The sequence below is a fragment of the Saccoglossus kowalevskii genome, chromosome 6 (genome assembly GCF_978046115.1).
Source record: "Saccoglossus kowalevskii chromosome 6, keSacKowa6.1, whole genome shotgun sequence".
Classification (NCBI taxonomy): Eukaryota; Metazoa; Hemichordata; class Enteropneusta; family Harrimaniidae; genus Saccoglossus; species Saccoglossus kowalevskii.
The window spans coordinates 20,021,960-20,041,448 of record NC_140646.1 but is presented as its reverse complement, the minus strand read 5'-3'; the positions used below and the strand labels follow the sequence as shown (position 1 = coordinate 20,041,448).

Below are 19,489 nucleotides of genomic sequence, written 5' to 3'. Positions count from 1 at the left end.
ATGAAAGGGCATCGAATTTTGGTATATTAGTCCTTTGAGCTATCAGTGTTGTTGTTTTTTTTGTAATTTTAATAACTCTGAAAAATTACACCTCAAGGAATTAATTTTTACTTTTAAAGCCTAAGCGTGATTCAAATTTGACGGCAAATGTCGCAAACATTCCATTTGTCGTAATTTTCACCGACAGAGGGCGCTATGAGTAAGAGTAAAAAAGACGCTGGGCAGAAACATACTGTTTTTTAGGCGTTACTCATAGCTCTTATCTTTCTAGAATCGGTAATATATTCATGACACTCAAAAGTTTATTTACTTGACAAGTTAGAGAAATGAAATCATTATATGTTATACGTAATTGTGTTTAAAATATAGTGTGAAAACCCAGAATTTATTCATTTTGTAATAAACTGTACTCCAAGGCAATACAAGGATATTGACCTAAAAAAGTTGGGGGTCACCAGCCTTTTTTTCGAGAAAATGATGGTTGTATTTCAGTGGAAAGTCGCCATTTTGACACTATTATAACACTATTATGCAATATCGCAAAATCTAGCCTGGTGACATAGGCTGAAAAAATCATATATTGTTAATGACGTGGTACTTTTTGTTGTTCTGAATTATTTAAAAATCTAGGTTTTAAAAAGTGTCAAATAATGCAATTTTTCTTTAACATTGTGTTTTATGAAATTGTTCTAAAAATAGCAATTTTCAAAAAAATGTTAGGACATGTTTCTCAAAAAGCTTAACTGTAACGCACAAAATAATGCTATTTAATTGTACCATGAGACATTAACTTCATGATTTCACATGATTGTCATGCGATTTATGACTAATTTTGTCAAAATTTATGACTAGGCTTCTACCTTAAGCTATTATTGTTAACTATAAATAAATAAATTATATTAAACAAAGATATACAATACTATAATAAACAAAATGATACGTCACTGACTAAAACCTGTATGCAGGTAACTTGTAACCCAGTGACGTGTCGTTTCGTCAATCAGAGTAATGTATAATTTGATATAGTTTAATAGTATAATTTATTTTACGTTCGTTGTTCTTCAAGAGTTATCAGTTCCCTAGTTGCCACTGCTCTCTTAATAGTTCTGTTTTTCATTGATTTGTCTTGTCATTCTTTTTATTTACCGTGAATACACCGACCCCCCGTATAGTACCCTCCAGAAGCCACGAATGCAACTTGGAGACCGGGCTTGGAGAAAATGTTCGCCCGTCTCCGATAACGAGATTCGTCTATTTTTGACATTGCGCGACTTTGGTAGGCTCCCGACAATCGGGATGACAATCCCTTATACGTAAAGCTTTTCCGTGTTCTTGCAAGCACACGATTACTACTACTGTTGCAATGAGTAGTTGATTCTCGCGAGATAAGTGGAATCATGGTGTGTTCCAATGAAGTCCGCAATTGCTTATAAGAATTACCACGTGGTCTAACTTTATTACCATTTCAAACCTTCAGCTACGATCGCGAATTCATCAGATTTTATTCAATCCTACTTTTCTTCATCTTGCATTTACATGCTCGCAGACGTAGAACATTGAAATTCAGATTTGTATACATTGTCATTTTTATTGACAACTGTAAAAATCTCGTGTTTTTTTTTAAACTAAACGAAAAATACAGTCTGTATATCAACACTATTACACACAAGCGTAAAAAAGCGTAGAATGATCGATAACAGTTTGTACACCATAATAAACTATCGAAACAATTCACGCAATGAAACTACGTTCAGAGGACTTTGATTGGAATTAACAAATAACGAGCTTTTGATGAAATTCGACTATCAAGATAATTATTCGCAATACGACAATTTATAAAACCATGAGATAAATCACAATACGCCCGTTCAGGTCGAAGTGTGTTTGTGACGTCAAGATGACGTCGTAGGGCGATTATTGTCGTTTGAAGCGTCAACTGTGTTAGGTTGTGTAGTCCACGGTTACTAAAAAAAGAGTAACCGTGTGTAGTCCTTTGCCATATATATTCTAATATATTCTGAAAAATAAGGTGTCCCTTACACCTCAGACTACAGTGGCGGCGGCACGGGGAGGGAGGTAAGAGGGGCGGGGAGGGGAAGTCTATAATAAATTAAAGTAGTCTGAGCTTATACCCATTTAAAACTTTCCGCCGTAGAGGGCGTGTCATATTCAAAGCATAGTACTTGTGCCAAGTACTTATATCATCTCCTATCACAGACCCCAGAAAAGAGGAGTACTAGTATGCGTCTACAGAATTTCCATTGTACTATGTTCTTTTGCATAATTAATTAAGTACATAAACAACCACACATTCTAACACATTGTTTATTGAGAATGTTCTTGTAGTCACACTAATCGGGTCATTTTGACAAAAATATACATTTCAAAAGTTGTTGTAAAATAAATTGTAATCTGCTGTTTGCCCACCGTTCACATATTTTTTTATCGATTCAAAAGTACATAACGTGTACATTCACGGAGACAAGTTTAAAATGAAAAGTGAGAAATTAGGGTTCCATAACATGAACATATTTCAGAATAGAGAGATGAAGATTGCTTTATTCAAGTTTAGCCACTGTGGAAAAAAGTTCGCGACGGAGGATTCTTTTGTTTCACCATGACATGGTACAGCACACATACTGATTATATTGTTATGTGTCATAGTTTCTTATCCCTCTCCGCAATGGACATGGGGAAATGTAGTACCAGCATGCATTGTGAATGGCCCAGCTTCCATTAGGAAGTGAACATTAAAGCGGGAGGGTAACAACGCACGCTAAGAACGCAAAGGCTCATGGGTAGACACTTGTTTGTAAACAATGACACGCTATAGCCACCTGACGCATGCGTAGATGACGACTCCCCCGCTTTAACGATTTCAAAAATAAATAAATGAATGCATGGATGTTTTTTTTTTCTCGTTGCAAAGTTACGTATGACATGCCCTGAAACAATCAGTATGTTTAACATAATCATAATATGACTGGATATGAGGGCGCCTTCCTTCATTCCAGAACCGCTCATCGTATCCCAATTCTTCCAACCGATATAGCGTTTCTCCCCAGTATACGTCAGCTATGGTTATGTTATTGCCACAAAGCCATCGAGGTTTACCTGTAATAAATATTCAAATAAGATTCAAATTATACGTGTGAAGTCGCGGCCACATTGCCAGTGACGTAGAAAGCGCTAGTACGACCATGGTATGACGTAATTGGGTGGTAGGAAGGCATGTAGGTCACAGTCTTTTGCTGATCTGCAGTCATACATCACTAAAAATAATGTTCTCGAGGCGTCATAGTTTTTACTATATTCTATTATAGAACGACTACAAAACTAAGCACATTGCCGATTTGAACAACAATGTTCACATTATTACGTCATTTTGATTTCACGGAATCGCTTCGTCGAATTATAGGACAATGTGAAACAAGTGCATGGTACGCGAATATTAGGTTGCATTAACACAAATATAATATAACAGTCGCATCGTGTATTTTTATTATACATCAACTACTCTAACCTATGGAGTTTCAGGATACGATAATTCCCGGAAAAAATTAAAAAACAATAATTGTACCTTGGTTGTCTTCGACGATTTTTTTTAAGTCTTCCTCGAACTTTGTCAGGAGATCTTCACACAGACTAATTGCGGAGCGAATCATGGCTTCATCTGGTATTTCCGCAGAGAAAGCCGCCAACGCTGCATAACTCTTTTTAATGTAGGCCTCTTTCAGATCAGGGAATTCCTCTGCATATTTTTCGCATAGTTTAGGCACAATTTCTCGTTTTGCTGAAAATGTAAAATAAAACATTTCTACACAGTAAGCCCTTGTCCCAACGCCGCGTTCTGTATCTTAAAGGGGCGAGATGGTGGCGGTGGGACCACGTTTGACGAACATTGCCATTAAAGTTCAAAAGAGAAAACATCAGATTCCGCTCTTGTACTGCAGTATTTTGTAATAATAGTCTGTGATCATTTTGACGCCTTGTGTAATCGTCCCGACGCATTTTGTAATAAATCTGTATATTGTACAGAAAATACATGAGGTAATTTATTACAACATGCGCATTTTATTACAAAACAAAATATTAAAAAACGCAAAAAGTATCACAAAATACCAAATTTAACACATTTCGTAATAAGCCTGTGACATCATATACAATTCGAATTATTTAAATTCGTATCAAAAATAAAATCATTCTAGTTTCGACTTGTTAAGGAGTATTGTAAAATACTGATCATCTTGTTAATTTATGCACTCCAAGGGCACTGGTCTACATAATCTAAGTATGCGTTCTGAGGTCTTGAGCCTGATCCTGTTTGTACCCCAATAGTTAGTTACCCAAACCCGGCGTGTTTCTACTACCGGTATATCCGAGTGATTTTCTAGTATATCAAGTATCCTTCTGATCAGGCATATTAAGTCCAATATATGTTTTCAAAACATTAGTTTTCAAAACCCTGTTAACAACCCTGTTTGGTACCCCAAACCCGGGCCTTCATCTAAATTTGCACCACAAACTAAATGTCCTTACACCAATTCATAAATGTAATGGTGCAAGGAAACATTAAAAGTTAAAGTTTAAATCGTCGAAGTATCAGTAAATTAATTATTTTAACCAGTGATGCACTATCCACGGTCACGGTATAACTTATATATAAAGTCAAAACTGCTGTTTAATGATATTTTGCACACTCGACTGGCGCCTGGACATACCTTTGCGGAACTCTTTTATTTTATCTTCGGTGAAATTGACATTTTTTGGTTTAACCTGAGTTATTTCCGGCAACACGACTGCTGCAAGTGTGTAAATTCGTGGATCGAACTTGTCATTGCATTGTAAGAAGTATTTGCATCTTCGCCATTCGTCGGTTGATTCGTTGGGACATAGTTGCACTGCTGCTGACAGAAAAACAAACAAACTTTGCGTCAAAACTAATACTTTTAGCATGAATTTATTCAGTGAAACCATAATACAATTGTATTTACGTTGCATATAAGCTGGGAGTTTGTAGAAGCGAGCAATTACTTACTACAATTTCTTATTTCGCTAGCAGCTCTTTCTACTTTCACACGCTTCATAAGAAATAGTGTGCCATGCGTCCAACATAGTTGACACCATCGACGCATACACAACAAACAACGCATCTCTATTGGGAGATGCTGAATTATTCGAGTTACAGACACCATGCTACGAAAACATCGAGTTACAAAAATGATCACGCCCATATTTTAGAAACCACGCCCACTTTTGCAAAACCACGCCCTAATTGTATCTCGATGTTCAATTTCCAGTTACGGGCAACATAAATTGTTATTGTTGTTTAACGTCCACATTTAGTAACTGGAACTTTAAATGACAGTTAACCGAACTTCGAGTTAAGTGGGCATCATAGATTTTTTTATTTTGTTTAACGGTCAAATTTAGTAACTCGAACTTTAATTAACAGTTAATCGAACCTCGAGTTACGGGCAACATACACCGTTAATGTTTTTGTAACTCGATGTTCGTAACTCGTTGTTCGTAACTCGTTGTTCGTAACTCGGACAATTCAGCATCTCCGCTTTCAGTGCGCACGTAATTAAGTTAAACATTGCGGCGTGTAGATAGTGTACGACAAAACATCGCATATGAAGCTATCGTCTCGTTATCGACAAAATTACGCGTCGCGACCGACACTCGATGACCAATTAAGACACGTCCCTATTGTCGATATCGAAGCAAACTCTTGTCGTTATTGATGCCCATACTGTCATCAGTTCTATGAATATAACAATCCATCTTTTGATTACAGCATAAATCTAACAATCTCGTTATTTGTTGAGTTACCGCTAAACATTTTGGGGGTAACGGTATCGTAGCCAGCGACATTTCTGAATTCGATAACGATAAACCCGGGTCGCCAGTGATCTCAGTCAACTCGCCGTCGCTTTCTTTCAGTTCCAGGGCTGGTATTTAGCTTTTTGTCAATAATGTCTTTAAAAATGTCGCTAGTTACCCCAATCAAAGCGCAATACGCATCCCTGCAATTAGCGTACACAAAACGGCCAGGCTATTATATATTCGTATGTAACTGCGTACAATTGTCTACGTGAACCACTTATTTATAAAAAAAAAAAAAAAAATTGTCATCGAAAAGCTACCAATTTATCCACAGATACACTGTTAAGACATAATTATGCAGCAGGAATACATTGATTCGCTACATACTATCCGTGAAGGTTTCATCAAGATGGCGCAGTATTTTCCCCGAGTCGCATACAATCGTCGATCCATGCAATAACGTTGGTACCTCTCCCTTGGGATTAAGTCGCATGTACCATGGCTCCACGTTTTCCGAAAGCAAATTTGAAAGTCGATGTTCTTTGTATTGAAGATTCTTCAGGGCAAGTCCCATTCTGACCTGTCATGAGACGAAAAGTATCGGGATTAGGAAAGAAAAATAGTAATTAAGATTTTCTTTAAAAAACCTATGATTTAAAAATTAAGAATAGCGTATTCTACACAACCATACTAAATATTTAAACAATCATTTTAACTTGAATTGTGGTCCTTAATCGTTGAGTAAAAAATATTTAACAGTTTAACGTATTACTTGACGACACCATAGTATAGAACACACTACTATAAAAGTTTACACATTTATGTAAGAATATATTCCTAAACATTTCCGACGCGCCTGCGTGCAAGGGTCGTATACAACGCGTGTTAATTTTTTGTTTACACGAAACTCGAACACTGAATGTGTGATAAAGTCTATATCATTTGTATTTACATGTATATATGTTACATGCCTGACACATAAAGTAAAATAAAACGCACAAAAGGAGCTCCCTAAGGCCCACCCCTAAACCTGAACAGTAAACCTAACGCTCCAGCCTCTAATGTAAGTTTATATGCCCATCCGAATAACTATGTGTCCCGAAGAGAGCGCATACAATTTACTAGTAACTCTTTACCTCACGATCTTAGTAATTTGATGAAAGGGAGCGAATGTGTTTTGAACTATGCTCCCCTCGATACGACCAATTATTCAACTGATAATTATCTGTTAAATTTGGGTCACCAGCCGTTGTCAAATAAAAGGATTACAGTTATTCTTTCACTTAGATTTGGGTTTAATTTGCTGTGAATTTGTATCACTTTCTTCTTAGATAGACTATCAAATATGGATGGTTCTTTTCTATTGTGTAAGAATTGTACATGCTTTCTCTGTATCTACCAAGTATCTAATAACTCCATAGATAGTTGTAAACTCGTGTGTTCTTTGTAGAGTTTTCTCAGAGTCAAACAACAAACGTTATAAATTACGAGGTTACTATCGAAACAAAAGCTGGTGCGTGCGCTTCTCATAATCGGAGCAATTATATGAAATTGAAAAAAAAAATGTTACCCTTCGAGAATAATAAGACCTAGGCGTATGATACAGAGTAATTTCCGACATCGTGGAAGGTTTCAGCAGCTCAACGCCTTTCAGGAAGACAGAAAACCGTATCAAAATGAACTTTGTAGCGGTAGTCGGACCAAAGGTTATTCGCGTTTCCACGTTGCTATGCACTACATTCAACTGCATGCATAAGGGTGCCGTACTTTGTACAACTACTTAAATGTGGCGGAATACTGTTTCAGAAATTCATACTATACTTGGCGGCGGTACTTACAATGTACACTTCTGTAACTACACGAGTATAGTGGAATGAGCGGAAATTACCAGGGGGTATTTAGAAGACGGGAGCATTTTTTTCCGAGAGGTGGAACGCATTAGCTGTTACAAATATATACGCATATATCATTGGGAAAACACGATACGTTTACTTCCAACACCCTCCTCCAAGATGTATTCAAAGATCATTTAGTCCCTATCTAAATTAAAGCGGGGGATTCGTCTCCTGCGCATGCGTCAGATGGCCATAGCTTGTCACTGTTTACAAACAAGCGTCTACCCATGAGCCTTTGCGTTGTTAGCGTAGTATGTTGTTATTGTCGCTTGGGACTAAATTTCCGGGCGTGCGCAGGTGACCACCCTCTCGCATTTGAATGAGAACCATTCAGTATCAGAACAAGTCATAAAAAAAATAATTCTTACGTTACGTTTCCCTTCGTCATTGCTCATTGCTTCATTTTTAGCCATATATTGCAATTTCAAACACAAGACACAGAAGAAATCATATTTGTGTTGGTTATCTCAGCTGTCAGAAAAACTATTCCAACTACTACCCAATGGCCAGTACAACGTGTCGTTTGTGAAGAACACAATCATTGTTTTTCGTGGATCTAGCGAATATTTACAATTATATCTATCATTTCCAATTCTTTCAGACACATTATTTTCATCTTTTAATCCGCGGGTTTTAACCCAATTATTTAAGTTTTTGTCATGGACTTAGTCTTTTCCACAAAACGAAACCCTAACCCTAACCCTAACCTTAAATTTTGAACGACTTCAAACATCACTACGTCACAGAAATAAATTTGTCGATAATATTTCCACCTCTTTTCCGCTTCCTTTGCGACTCGATTCATTTGTGCTGACATGACGTGACAGCCATTTTGGAATTGTTGACCACTGATGGCGCTATTCATTTCGTGTTTCACAGTGTGAAATCTTCTCAGATATTATTAGGCCAATGAAAAAAAAATGCGGGTTAGGGTTTCGTTTCGTGAAAAAGACTAAGCCTTGGTTATGTAGAATTTAATTCAATCTTTATGGGAATGTAGGTACGCTGCGCACAGTACAGTCAAAACCAAGACAAAATCAAAGTCCACCACTTGTTCTGAGCTCACATTTTACCTTCGCTGGTTCCCGGCGTCCTTTGCGAATGGCAGGTAGGACGCAGGTAACTAGTAATCGCCATATTGTTCCATTTGGGCCGGTTTTCCGGCCGGAAGGAACGCGACTGGGTGACGTAATTTGAAAACATTCCAAGTTCCGTTTTGCGTAAACGTGTCTGTAATGCTACAATAAAGCCATGCTCATACATACTGCCTGCTTAGATTTACAGATTTGATATGTTCTGTGCAAATTTATAACAAAAGAAACAATTCTTTTTATTCGCCCAACTTTCAAAAGCAAAAGGAAACCCCTGAACGGCCACGAGCGTAAGCGCTGACGTCAGGCAACTAAGGGAAATGGAACAAGCAACGAGAAAGTGATGTACCAATCAGAATGCCAGAACCGTTACTAGTTACCGGCCTCTTGTGGCTTGGTACGCCATGACACTTGAGGCGGGAACCAGCCAAACATTTTACCTTGTTACATGCTAAAGCTGCATTCATACGGTTGTAATCATAACAAGACAACATAATTGGATTTCATCCTAAAGATGATATTTGGCATGGTGCACTCCACATTGTCAACATATTTTTTTTTTTAAATAGGAGACCATATAAGTATCGTAATATATGCAAGATGGCGGAGATGTTGTCAGTTGTTCCAGGTTGGCATCAATCAGATTCTGACTCACTGAAGATCAACCTACGACATTTTTATATGCAGTATTGCAAGATCGTTGGAAACCAGTCTACTAGGCGTTTCGTCAAGAAAAAGCAATTCTCTTATTTGAATTGACCGCGGACAGAAGATGAAGCCAACTGTAAGTTAATCTGACTCAGTCACACTATGAACTTAACTCCTTAAGACTAAGAAGCAACGACCGAATAAAACAGTCATCTCCGCAATGCTACCACTCCCTGGTTCATCAGGAGTCAGGCAGCATTCCGCTTTTTATTATCGGCGATACATGCCGACCTAAGGGTATCCCAGTCTCAAATGTTTGCCATTCAGAGAGCAAACACCACACGCTAGCTGCCTCACCATGTTTAGGGAGGCACTGGATACTGTTAGACTCGTATTCGCAAATTTTGACTCTCCAAAGGCGTCACATGCAAGCAGAAGGTTTTTTGAAATCACTTAAATAGCATAATTACCACATAATACACAACTTTCCTGTGATTTGCAGCTGATAACCCTGTTTGTACTTCGACTGGCTTCTCGGCAAATATTTGAGTCTTTAGACTTATTTTGGTGTAAAGAACTCGCGTTTAATTAATTTCCATCATTACAATTTGTCAAATTGAGAGAATAAATATCTCGACAAATATTGGCCATGTATTTGCGAGTAAATACCTGTCGTTCAATTAACTTCCACATTCCGAATTGTTGTTAAATTGAGAGACTAAATGTCCCAGCAAATATTTGAGACTCATTTGGTGCAATTTCCATCATTGCAAGTTGTTAAAATAATAAAATAAATATACTGGTATACTTGGATATTTGATTTAATTTGATTTTAAGTTCAAACAGCTGAATTTGAACCATCAATAATTCTACGGACAGCATCACTAAACCACAGAGGATATTCATCCGTTTCATGAATTGATTTCATAATATAAGGAACGCCATCGTGACAATTTAATATCTAGCAAAACTTACTTTGACTTCTGTTTCTTTCTTGTATTATTCTATTATTCTTGTAAAGATCTTGTAACTGTTGAACAAATAACACCAGTTTAACTAGTTTATGTAGTTTACTATTCTTTAGTGATATTCTTTGTTTATTTTTTGTGGTCTCAGTTTATATGATTTACGTTTTTCACAGTAGCTCTGAGCGGGCCTCGAACCGAGGCTAATTAGTACTGTCATGAATTTGTTTACGCGTATCTGTAAATCGACTTAATTAGCTGATTATTAGCGAATTGCTGTGTTATGTCTGTCATCGTTTAGGCCTATTTGAAGTTTTGGACGGAACTTGGCTCAGTGATTTGGAACTAATTACGAGATAACCGTCGCTATTCGGACTATTAATTCTGACAGTTGGTATCCGTAGTTATTAATGTAGTGAACGATTAATCAAAAGATATGACGTATTCAGTACTTAGTTTGATTGGCTTTATGATTGAAGATTACGCCTTAGAGTCTTTTTACTGCTTTGTAATTGGTTAATGTTTTGAAAATGAATAAAGTTGTTTGGGTTGGTCTTGGCGAATGCTCCACGACAGACGCAGTCTAAGTCCAGTCCTGGAGAGACTTGGGGCGAGCCTTGAGGCAGTCCAGTCTTGGGCTAGTCTTGGGTCAGCCTGGCGATAGTCTTGGGGATTTTTCCCCAGGGCGCCGTGTCTTATAGAGTGCACGACTGACCGACTAAGACGAGAGTTGAAACGTATTTCGTTGTGTGTGTCTTATTTGACTGTAAAGCTTAAGTGACTTCCCCGATCCCGTACCTCAAGGGGACGAGATATAGAGACGAGACGAGATTCCCCCCTGACACGTGTGGAGAACCCAGAGAGAAGAATTTCCCCGTGATAGTACCATGGGTTTGTAGTTCCATGTTTTAGTACGTACGTCTTCTGGAAGTTAGTTTGTTCGAAGTCAGCACAAACAATATAATTTAGAGATAAATGTTATAATAAAGTTATAAGATCTAATTACCAAATTCTTGTACGAAAAGGTAGGAAATACAAAAACAGGTATAATTTGATACAAAATACAATGAGAATCAAAAGCTGGAAAATCTGTCCCACACGAAACTGACTTTTGAAATCTAGGGAGCTGAAACGATTTGTTTGCATGTTTTTTATAGTATTATATGTATGTGGCATGTGACAGACAGGTGTACTTTCTATTCAACGATTGGGCGGATATTATTGGTACACGCCAGCATATGTGCTTTCGTTCAAATGATATTGGAATGTTTTTTGTTACATAACCGCTGACCTTGACGCACTAGGCTTTGGGGCAAATAATTAATAACTGACTATAACTGTCAGAGGATCTGATTGTAATGTTTTTATTTGTACGTCGTTTCAGGTTTTCGCACGTTATTGACCAACCGCTGGTCAGGAAACAACAAAAGATTGTCGGGATTTTAAATATAGGATAGATTACATATGATACGTTTATATTCTGTCGACAACTGACACACTGCTGTTTTTATAAAGTCAACAATGATTTTGCAAACAATTGTAAACGTTAAAGGTTGTGGCATGATTTGCCTTGGCATAATAACAACAAATGAAAGTGATTTTTTTTTAATTTTATTTTCGGATGTAAAAGTAAGATTGAGAATGTAATCAAAAGTAAAGTGAGATCACAAGTATAAATTTGATTTCGATTTTCATATTTGATTGTGCTTGTAAATCCGATATCAATCTATTTTAAATCGACAAAACCATTTTAAAATTCAAATCAAAATGTTAATTATAAATGCGTAAAATGTGGAAATAAATAAAATACAAAAACGTTACACTTTTCAAAAGGTGTGGTCATGATTTTCCCTGGTTGCTCTATTCTATATACTGGGTTTCGGTTCCACGTTATTACATAGTTCAGCCCGGGGTGGGCGCGCCTCAATGCGTATCTACGTCTGGGGGAAAATACCCATTCTAAGTACGGAAACACAAAAAGCATATTTACGACAGTATTCCTGGAATTCTGCGCGCTATGTATCATGGATAATAGATTCACCCTAGAGATTCCCTGAAGGGTTTGTCGGGAAATACACAAAATATTAAGACATGATGATTGAAAATAAGCATTTTAGCGTTTATATTATCATTTTGAAATAATATACCCTTATTTTTTTATTGCGATTTTAATAACCCGAGACACCGTATTCGCGTAGAAAACCACTCCTGATACCCGTTTTTGTGGCAGCGTGCCCCAAGTTTGCATATTTAAATACAGAAGGGGACTGTACATTGTCAAGGCTTGTTTAAAATGTCATGTAACTTTTTGAGCTTTATGTGAAAGACCCTTTCTATTTTGAGCCGCCTCATATGACAATATACATATTTCAGATAGCCAGGGGAATTCGATCGTATACTTTTTGTAATAATTTTTGCTTAGGAGATTAAGAAATTGAAATGTGTTTTTTTGCGGGATTGGTCGTTATATGTATATCATTCTCATTTCACTCTTACCTTACAAGATAATGGGTATCGGAATTATTATGTTTTTTTTAGTTTTGGAGATATAGTAAAGCTTAACAGACTCAACTTAACGGACTCAATATGTCTGTCATCTTGTCAACTCAAAATCGCACAAAAATGCCCATGACACGTCATTTTCTAAGCTCATTTTGATGTAAAATAGATGATGTAATTTGTGCATCATGAGCGGGGGGGGGGGAAATGTTGCAAGACGATGTATTCAATAGTCGCGATGCACGTGCCAGCACATAAAACAACTAATGTATTTGTCAAATCGATTCTACTACATTTACTAGAGCTGTTATTCAGTCCGTCACCAGGCCTGGTTATGTAAATGTAAAATGGAATGATTACCCACAATTAAGTTTTGGGGAAAAACATTACGTACCAAACGCGTGCATACTGAAAATTGTCGACCAACGATAAATGATGAATTTAACATTGGGTGTAGGTACGTAATATATTAGGAGATACATAGATGAAAAACAACTATTAAGACAATGCTAATTTTGTTTATGTTCAAGTTTAATGTTCAACTGAACCATATTAAATACAGATACAATTAATACCACCAGCAATGACCATTATCGGTGCTTCGATTCGAAACTCATTCTATCACTATATGCATTAAGCCCAGGAGTGCGATGCATTTTCAACATTGTATCACGAACACCCACAACGAGTGACCTATGTATACTAGTAGTTACCATCCTATGAGAAGATATGATTGATATTCTCTGGAATACAAGAACACCCGTCGTTGCACATATCTGCTACTGCAATACACTCCCCATCACAAAATATAGAGCCATCGTTACAGACTGCAAGATAAACACACATTTTCCACATTACCTACTATGCGTCCATGTCTACGTAAAGGTAACACAAACAACAGTAATTAATATGCGACGGATTAGTCGTGAGTCCACCGTGTGCAATCCATGTACAACCACCACATCACTGAATATCATTCTCATATATTGCTCATACTTATAAATTCAAAATATATAAGAAGATGGGTTATGTGGGTCAATATTGTTAACTAAGAACACAGAAAAAGTTAACCTTCGCTGATTGCGCACATTTCCTATCATGAGAATAAAAGAGCAAAAATAAATACTCACATTTGACCCCGGCATCATTTAGTGCCATCGTGAAGGCCGCGTTCATTGGCCCCATACCAAAATCAACTATCATATCTGAAAAATTATGAGAATTATTATTTTTAATTCTATTCATTGCATTTATTTACAATGAAACATTGACAATGACAGTAACAGATCTAAACTGAAAGGTAAGATTAAACTAGAAACATACAGAAAACCTGATAAGGGAAAAGTACCGAAAAAACAAAAAACAAAAAAAAACAAAAAAACATTTTTGTCATGGTGTTTGTGCTGGTTAGTGTTTAATAAACATGCTTTCGATTGATGATTCTTTCAAATGTGTGATATAAGGAAATGTACATTTATCGACTTTTATTCGCGATGCCATTTGGCGTCGAACGGAAGGAACCATGTTACAATAAAATACAAATATCTAAAAACAACAAATTTAAAGACACCAAATGTATCAGAAAGTAGTTAAATACAATCACAAAGTCTAAAGACCAACTCGGAAGAGCCATGGACCCGGCCCACAGCTACAAAATGTCCCGGATGTCATGCTTTGAACCGTGTATAGAATTTGCGGTAAAGTACAGGCGTATAATAAATGTGTTGATTTTGGCTAATCGCCAAGCTTAAAGTGACAAGTGTATACGTAGTAGCGAACGTCTAGAATACTATCTGTAATGGTGTATCATTCGAGTGATCATGACTGGGTCGTGTCTTTTGAAAGATGAATCACATCACGGGACATAGCTTGAGACATCACACGACTATAAACGCACGATATATAACTGGATAATATTTCAAAATAACTGTGTGGATTTCACAGTCAGTAAATTATACAAGAATACACTTGCGAATTTCATCACATTAACTGTGTCATGAATGTCCCTGGCATATATAATAGAATATCAGGAATATGTCTGTGTAACACGCAGGAAAGAAGAATTGCCAAAATATGATATGGTATGTACACACATGCTACGTATGTTTGCAAATCTTTCGATTAAATTATACGCAGACTCCGAAAATTACTGTTAGAACCCAAATTGTATTCTTCAGTGTCTGTACGTTGCAAATCATGCAGACCGTTCGAGACTATTCATTTTTGGCAGTGTGAAGCCAAGAATCTTTGAATATAAAACAATTAATCATTGTTAGGACTACACAAACTTACCTTTCACATTAGGGCCACCTACTACACTTAAACCATCGTCAAACAACCCTTTCACGCCCTCCAACATATTACAAGTATCAGAGACGTCATATTTAGTACACGTGTTACATATATGAGATGCACATTCACGGAATGTTCCACATCCTCCGTATTTCTCATTCTCGAAACAAGCGCCTGTTAATGCGTCACAGTCCATTGTATTCTCGGGACACCCATCTGAAACAGCATATATTATAGGCATTAATTAGGTTCCACATTGATTCCAGAGCGGATTTTTCGAGTTATAAAATGGCAAAAAAGCAATTTTAAGTATTATTTTTCAGTCGATTAAATATAGAACAAATTGTTCGGAGTTTTTATTTCGGTGCAAATGCCTTCTCTGTCAGAAATTCGTGAATTTCATTGACGATCTGAAATATTCTTATATTATCCATCCCATATCCTCGGAAACACAGAAACTCCGATTACAGATGCAGGAAGAACGTAGTTTCAAATAACATAACGACGTAGTGTGATTAAGTATTATGATAATATTCAATTCAGAAAAAAAAAACGATTAGGCAAACAAAAATTATAATAGTGACAGATTTGTGATAAGTGTTGTGACGTTTACAATCATGACTTTGTTCACACGTTGTCAGCATATGATTCGATTCACGCACAGTCAACGCTAAATCGTTACGTTAATTTCTATATCGAAAGCAATCTTGTATGTATGCTTTATATAAACATTATAATCATTTGGTACTTACTAGCAAAGTAATCGAAATTATCGTCAAACATGTCATCTTCAGTATATGGTATAAAATTCTGAAAAAGGGAAAGGAAATACAAGTAACCACTGATTACTGACAGTTGAACAATTGAGTATGCGTGGATATCTCCAATACGTTAACGATGTGAAAACAAATAAATACACAATGTAACATACACTATGAATTCACTTAAACATTTCATATCTTTGATGCTATATTTTGTATACGAACACCCACGCATGTGTAAATACAGAGATAGGGTTCCACGATTACTCCACATCATTAACGAAACAAAATGAATCCATTCAAATATCAGGGGGGTAAAATCTTTTCCACAGGGTTCTCCACACGTGTCAGGGGGAAACTCGTCTCGTCTCTATATCTCGTCCCCTTGAGGTACGGGATCGGGAAAGTCACTTTAACTTTACAGTCAAATAAGGCACACACAACGAAATACGTTTCAGCTCTCGTCTTAGTCGGTCAATCGAGCACTCTATAAGACACAGCGCCCTGGGGAAAAAATCCCCAAGACTCTCGCAAGGCTGAACCAAGACTCGCCCAAGACTGGACTGCCTCAAGGCTCGCCCCTGGACTCTCTCGGACTCTCAGACTCGACTGCCCAAGGCTGCGTCTGTCGTGGAGTATTCGCCAAGACCAACTCAAACTCTCTTTATTCATTTTCAAAACTCTAACCAATTACAAAGCAGTAAAAGACTCTAGGGCGTAACCTTCAATCATAAAGCCAATCACACTAAGTACTGAATATGTCATATCTTTTGATTAATCGTTCACTACATTAATAACTACGGATGTCAGAATAGCGACGGTATCTTGTAATTAGTTCCAAATCACTGAGCCAAGTTCCGTCCAAAACTTCAAATAGACCTAAACGATGACAGACATAACACAGCAATTCAGCTAATAATCAACTAATTAAGTCGGTTAACAGATACGCAAAAACAAATTCATGACACATCCCTTCACCCAAACTGAGATATGCCTCTTGGCATTACACGTTCATAAATCAAAGATACCGTCAGCCACTCATCGTCATAGGGTTAAATACAATACTAATAATAAAAGGTATAAATCAAAAAGAGAAAAACACACTAATTAAGTACAATGATTATAATGTCTAAATACAATGGTTATAAAGTCTCAAATATCAACGGTTATAAATCAAAAAAAAGGGAAAGGCTACCAATCGACTCACTTTTCTCAAAACGGTTCGCTGAGATAACCCTTCGCTGCACTGTCTCTCGTTACTAAAGTTACAAACTCTATATCAAAAGGTCAAAAAAAAACTAAGGCGCGGCGGTGTAACCATGCGATCAGCCAATCGCTGCAGTCGACAGCATGATCACGTGATTACCAGGGATGCGTCTCTCGGTTAAAGCATTGCAAAGCGGTAACTAATAAAGAATGAATAAAAAGCTATTAATCAAACTCTTGTCATATACGCTTATAAACTTCAACTGAACTCAAAAGTCGTTAATCTAAACAAAGGTCATACGGCGTGGAAACAGAATGCAAAGACAAAGTCGCTTTTGTAACACATTACTCCTCTGGCAAGAAGACGGGAAAGGCAAAACGATAGAAACTACTGAGTTACATATAATCCTGTCAATCATGAACAAAAGCTTGCGATATCAAACAATACGTATATAAACGCACCAAACTCTCATCTCAAAAAGGCATTAAAAACGTTACAAAGTGCTCTCAACTCAAAAAAGCGTCAGAAGTATTCCGGAAACAACACATAAACAAAAACAACTCTTAAAACGTCGATATCTCTGTACTCGACAAATCTCAAAACTCTGAAAAACTCATTGGGGCATTACTTTCCCCATCATAATCCGTACTCATAAACTCATTAAAACTCCATAAAACTTAACAAAACTCCAAATCACTGTGTTGCAAATACTTGTCCACTGAGGCGCGCTTAAATCGTTATAAAGGACCTCGCACGTCACCAAATATCAGTTCAAAACAAAGATCTGGGCGCTTACATACATACAATTCGACATCACAAAAAAAAAGGTAAGAAAAAAGATAGAAAAAGCAAACAATACATTACATTACTGAGCAATAGGGTTAGGGTTGTGGAAAAGAGTTCAACGTCCTTGAGTTACACAGTGTCAGTTACAGTGTCCAACGAGCGGTTCTCTAAGCAATACACAGATCACTAAAGTCAAAGTCTATAAGCGTCTCTTCTCTTGTCGCGTTATTCTGGGTCGTTCTTACATCTTCTTGTCTTTAATGTCGCTCAATTCTTAATTATACAGTCCTATCCGGTATCCGTCCTTCATAAGGGGTTCAGAAGTCTTCATCTCTTCAGCGTCGTTCATCGGTGCCATACTGTTAACGGTGTTAGTCGTCAAGCGCGGTTTCTGAGTCGTCTCTGCCATGGAGCTGTTAGTTCGGTTCACAAGAAAGACACCTCTTCGTCATTTCACTTTTCTTCACAGGATGTCAATGTGCGTAAGACGCAATGCCCGGGTTCTCCACCACGTATCAGGGGGGTAAAATCTTTTCCACAGGGTTCTCCACACGTGTCAGGGGGAAACTCGTCTCGTCTCTATATCTCGTCCCCTTGAGGTACGGGATCGGGAAAGTCACTTTAACTTTACAGTCAAATAAGGCACACACAACGAAATACGTTTCAGCTCTCGTCTTAGTCGGTCAATCGAGCACTCTATAAGACACAGCGCCCTGGGGAAAAAATCCCCAAGACTCTCGCAAGGCTGAACCAAGACTCGCCCAAGACTGGACTGCCTCAAGGCTCGCCCCTGGACTCTCTCGGACTCTCAGACTCGACTGCCCAAGGCTGCGTCTGTCGTGGAGTATTCGCCAAGACCAACTCAAACTCTCTTTATTCATTTTCAAAACTCTAACCAATTACAAAGCAGTAAAAGACTCTAGGGCGTAACCTTCAATCATAAAGCCAATCACACTAAGTACTGAATATGTCATATCTTTTGATTAATCGTTCACTACATTAATAACTACGGATGTCAGAATAGCGACGGTATCTTGTAATTAGTTCCAAATCACTGAGCCAAGTTCCGTCCAAAACTTCAAATAGACCTAAACGATGACAGACATAACACAGCAATTCAGCTAATAATCAACTAATTAAGTCGGTTAACAGATACGCAAAAACAAATTCATGACACAAACATCCCACACAAATATATAGATATATTATAACAACAACACTCGTGCGCGATTCACAACAACAGATTTTCTAATTATTGGCTAGCATTGCGATATTGTAATTCCCGCGGTATAATAAATAATTAAACTCATTTTTTCAAACAATGGATAAATTGTAACACCTACAGGATATACAGACACTACAAGAAGACTGAGTAAGCCAAACTGTTGTACCAAGTTAACATTCATGATCGATGTCTTACTGAATTGCCAAATGTCATACAACTGCACCATTTATATCCTTAACTCATCCTTCAAGGTAGGGCTGTTAGTATTGTATAATTGTTTTCATTAATTTT

General features: G+C 37.3%; 2 protein-coding genes across 2 annotated transcripts; both read right to left on the bottom strand.

Moving 5' to 3' along the window:
- Positions 1 to 2,907: 2,907 nt before the first annotated feature.
- Positions 2,908 to 6,403, bottom strand: LOC144351930 (ganglioside-induced differentiation-associated protein 1-like). The gene is made up of 4 exons (XM_078009198.1): positions 6,217 to 6,403; positions 4,722 to 4,907; positions 3,581 to 3,793; positions 2,908 to 3,114 (listed from the first exon to the last, which is right to left on the bottom strand). The coding sequence occupies exons 1-4, from the start codon at positions 6,401 to 6,403 to the stop codon at positions 2,930 to 2,932; spliced, it is 771 nt and encodes a 256-aa protein (XP_077865324.1). The 3' UTR covers positions 2,908 to 2,929.
- A 7,037-nt stretch (positions 6,404 to 13,440) lies between these two features.
- On the bottom strand, positions 13,441 to 19,379 carry LOC102806003 (uncharacterized). The gene is made up of 5 exons (XM_078009194.2): positions 19,317 to 19,379; positions 15,972 to 16,029; positions 15,220 to 15,435; positions 14,058 to 14,132; positions 13,441 to 13,754 (listed from the first exon to the last, which is right to left on the bottom strand). The coding sequence occupies exons 1-5, from the start codon at positions 19,377 to 19,379 to the stop codon at positions 13,645 to 13,647; spliced, it is 522 nt and encodes a 173-aa protein (XP_077865320.1). The 3' UTR covers positions 13,441 to 13,644.
- Positions 19,380 to 19,489: the final 110 nt, after the last annotated feature.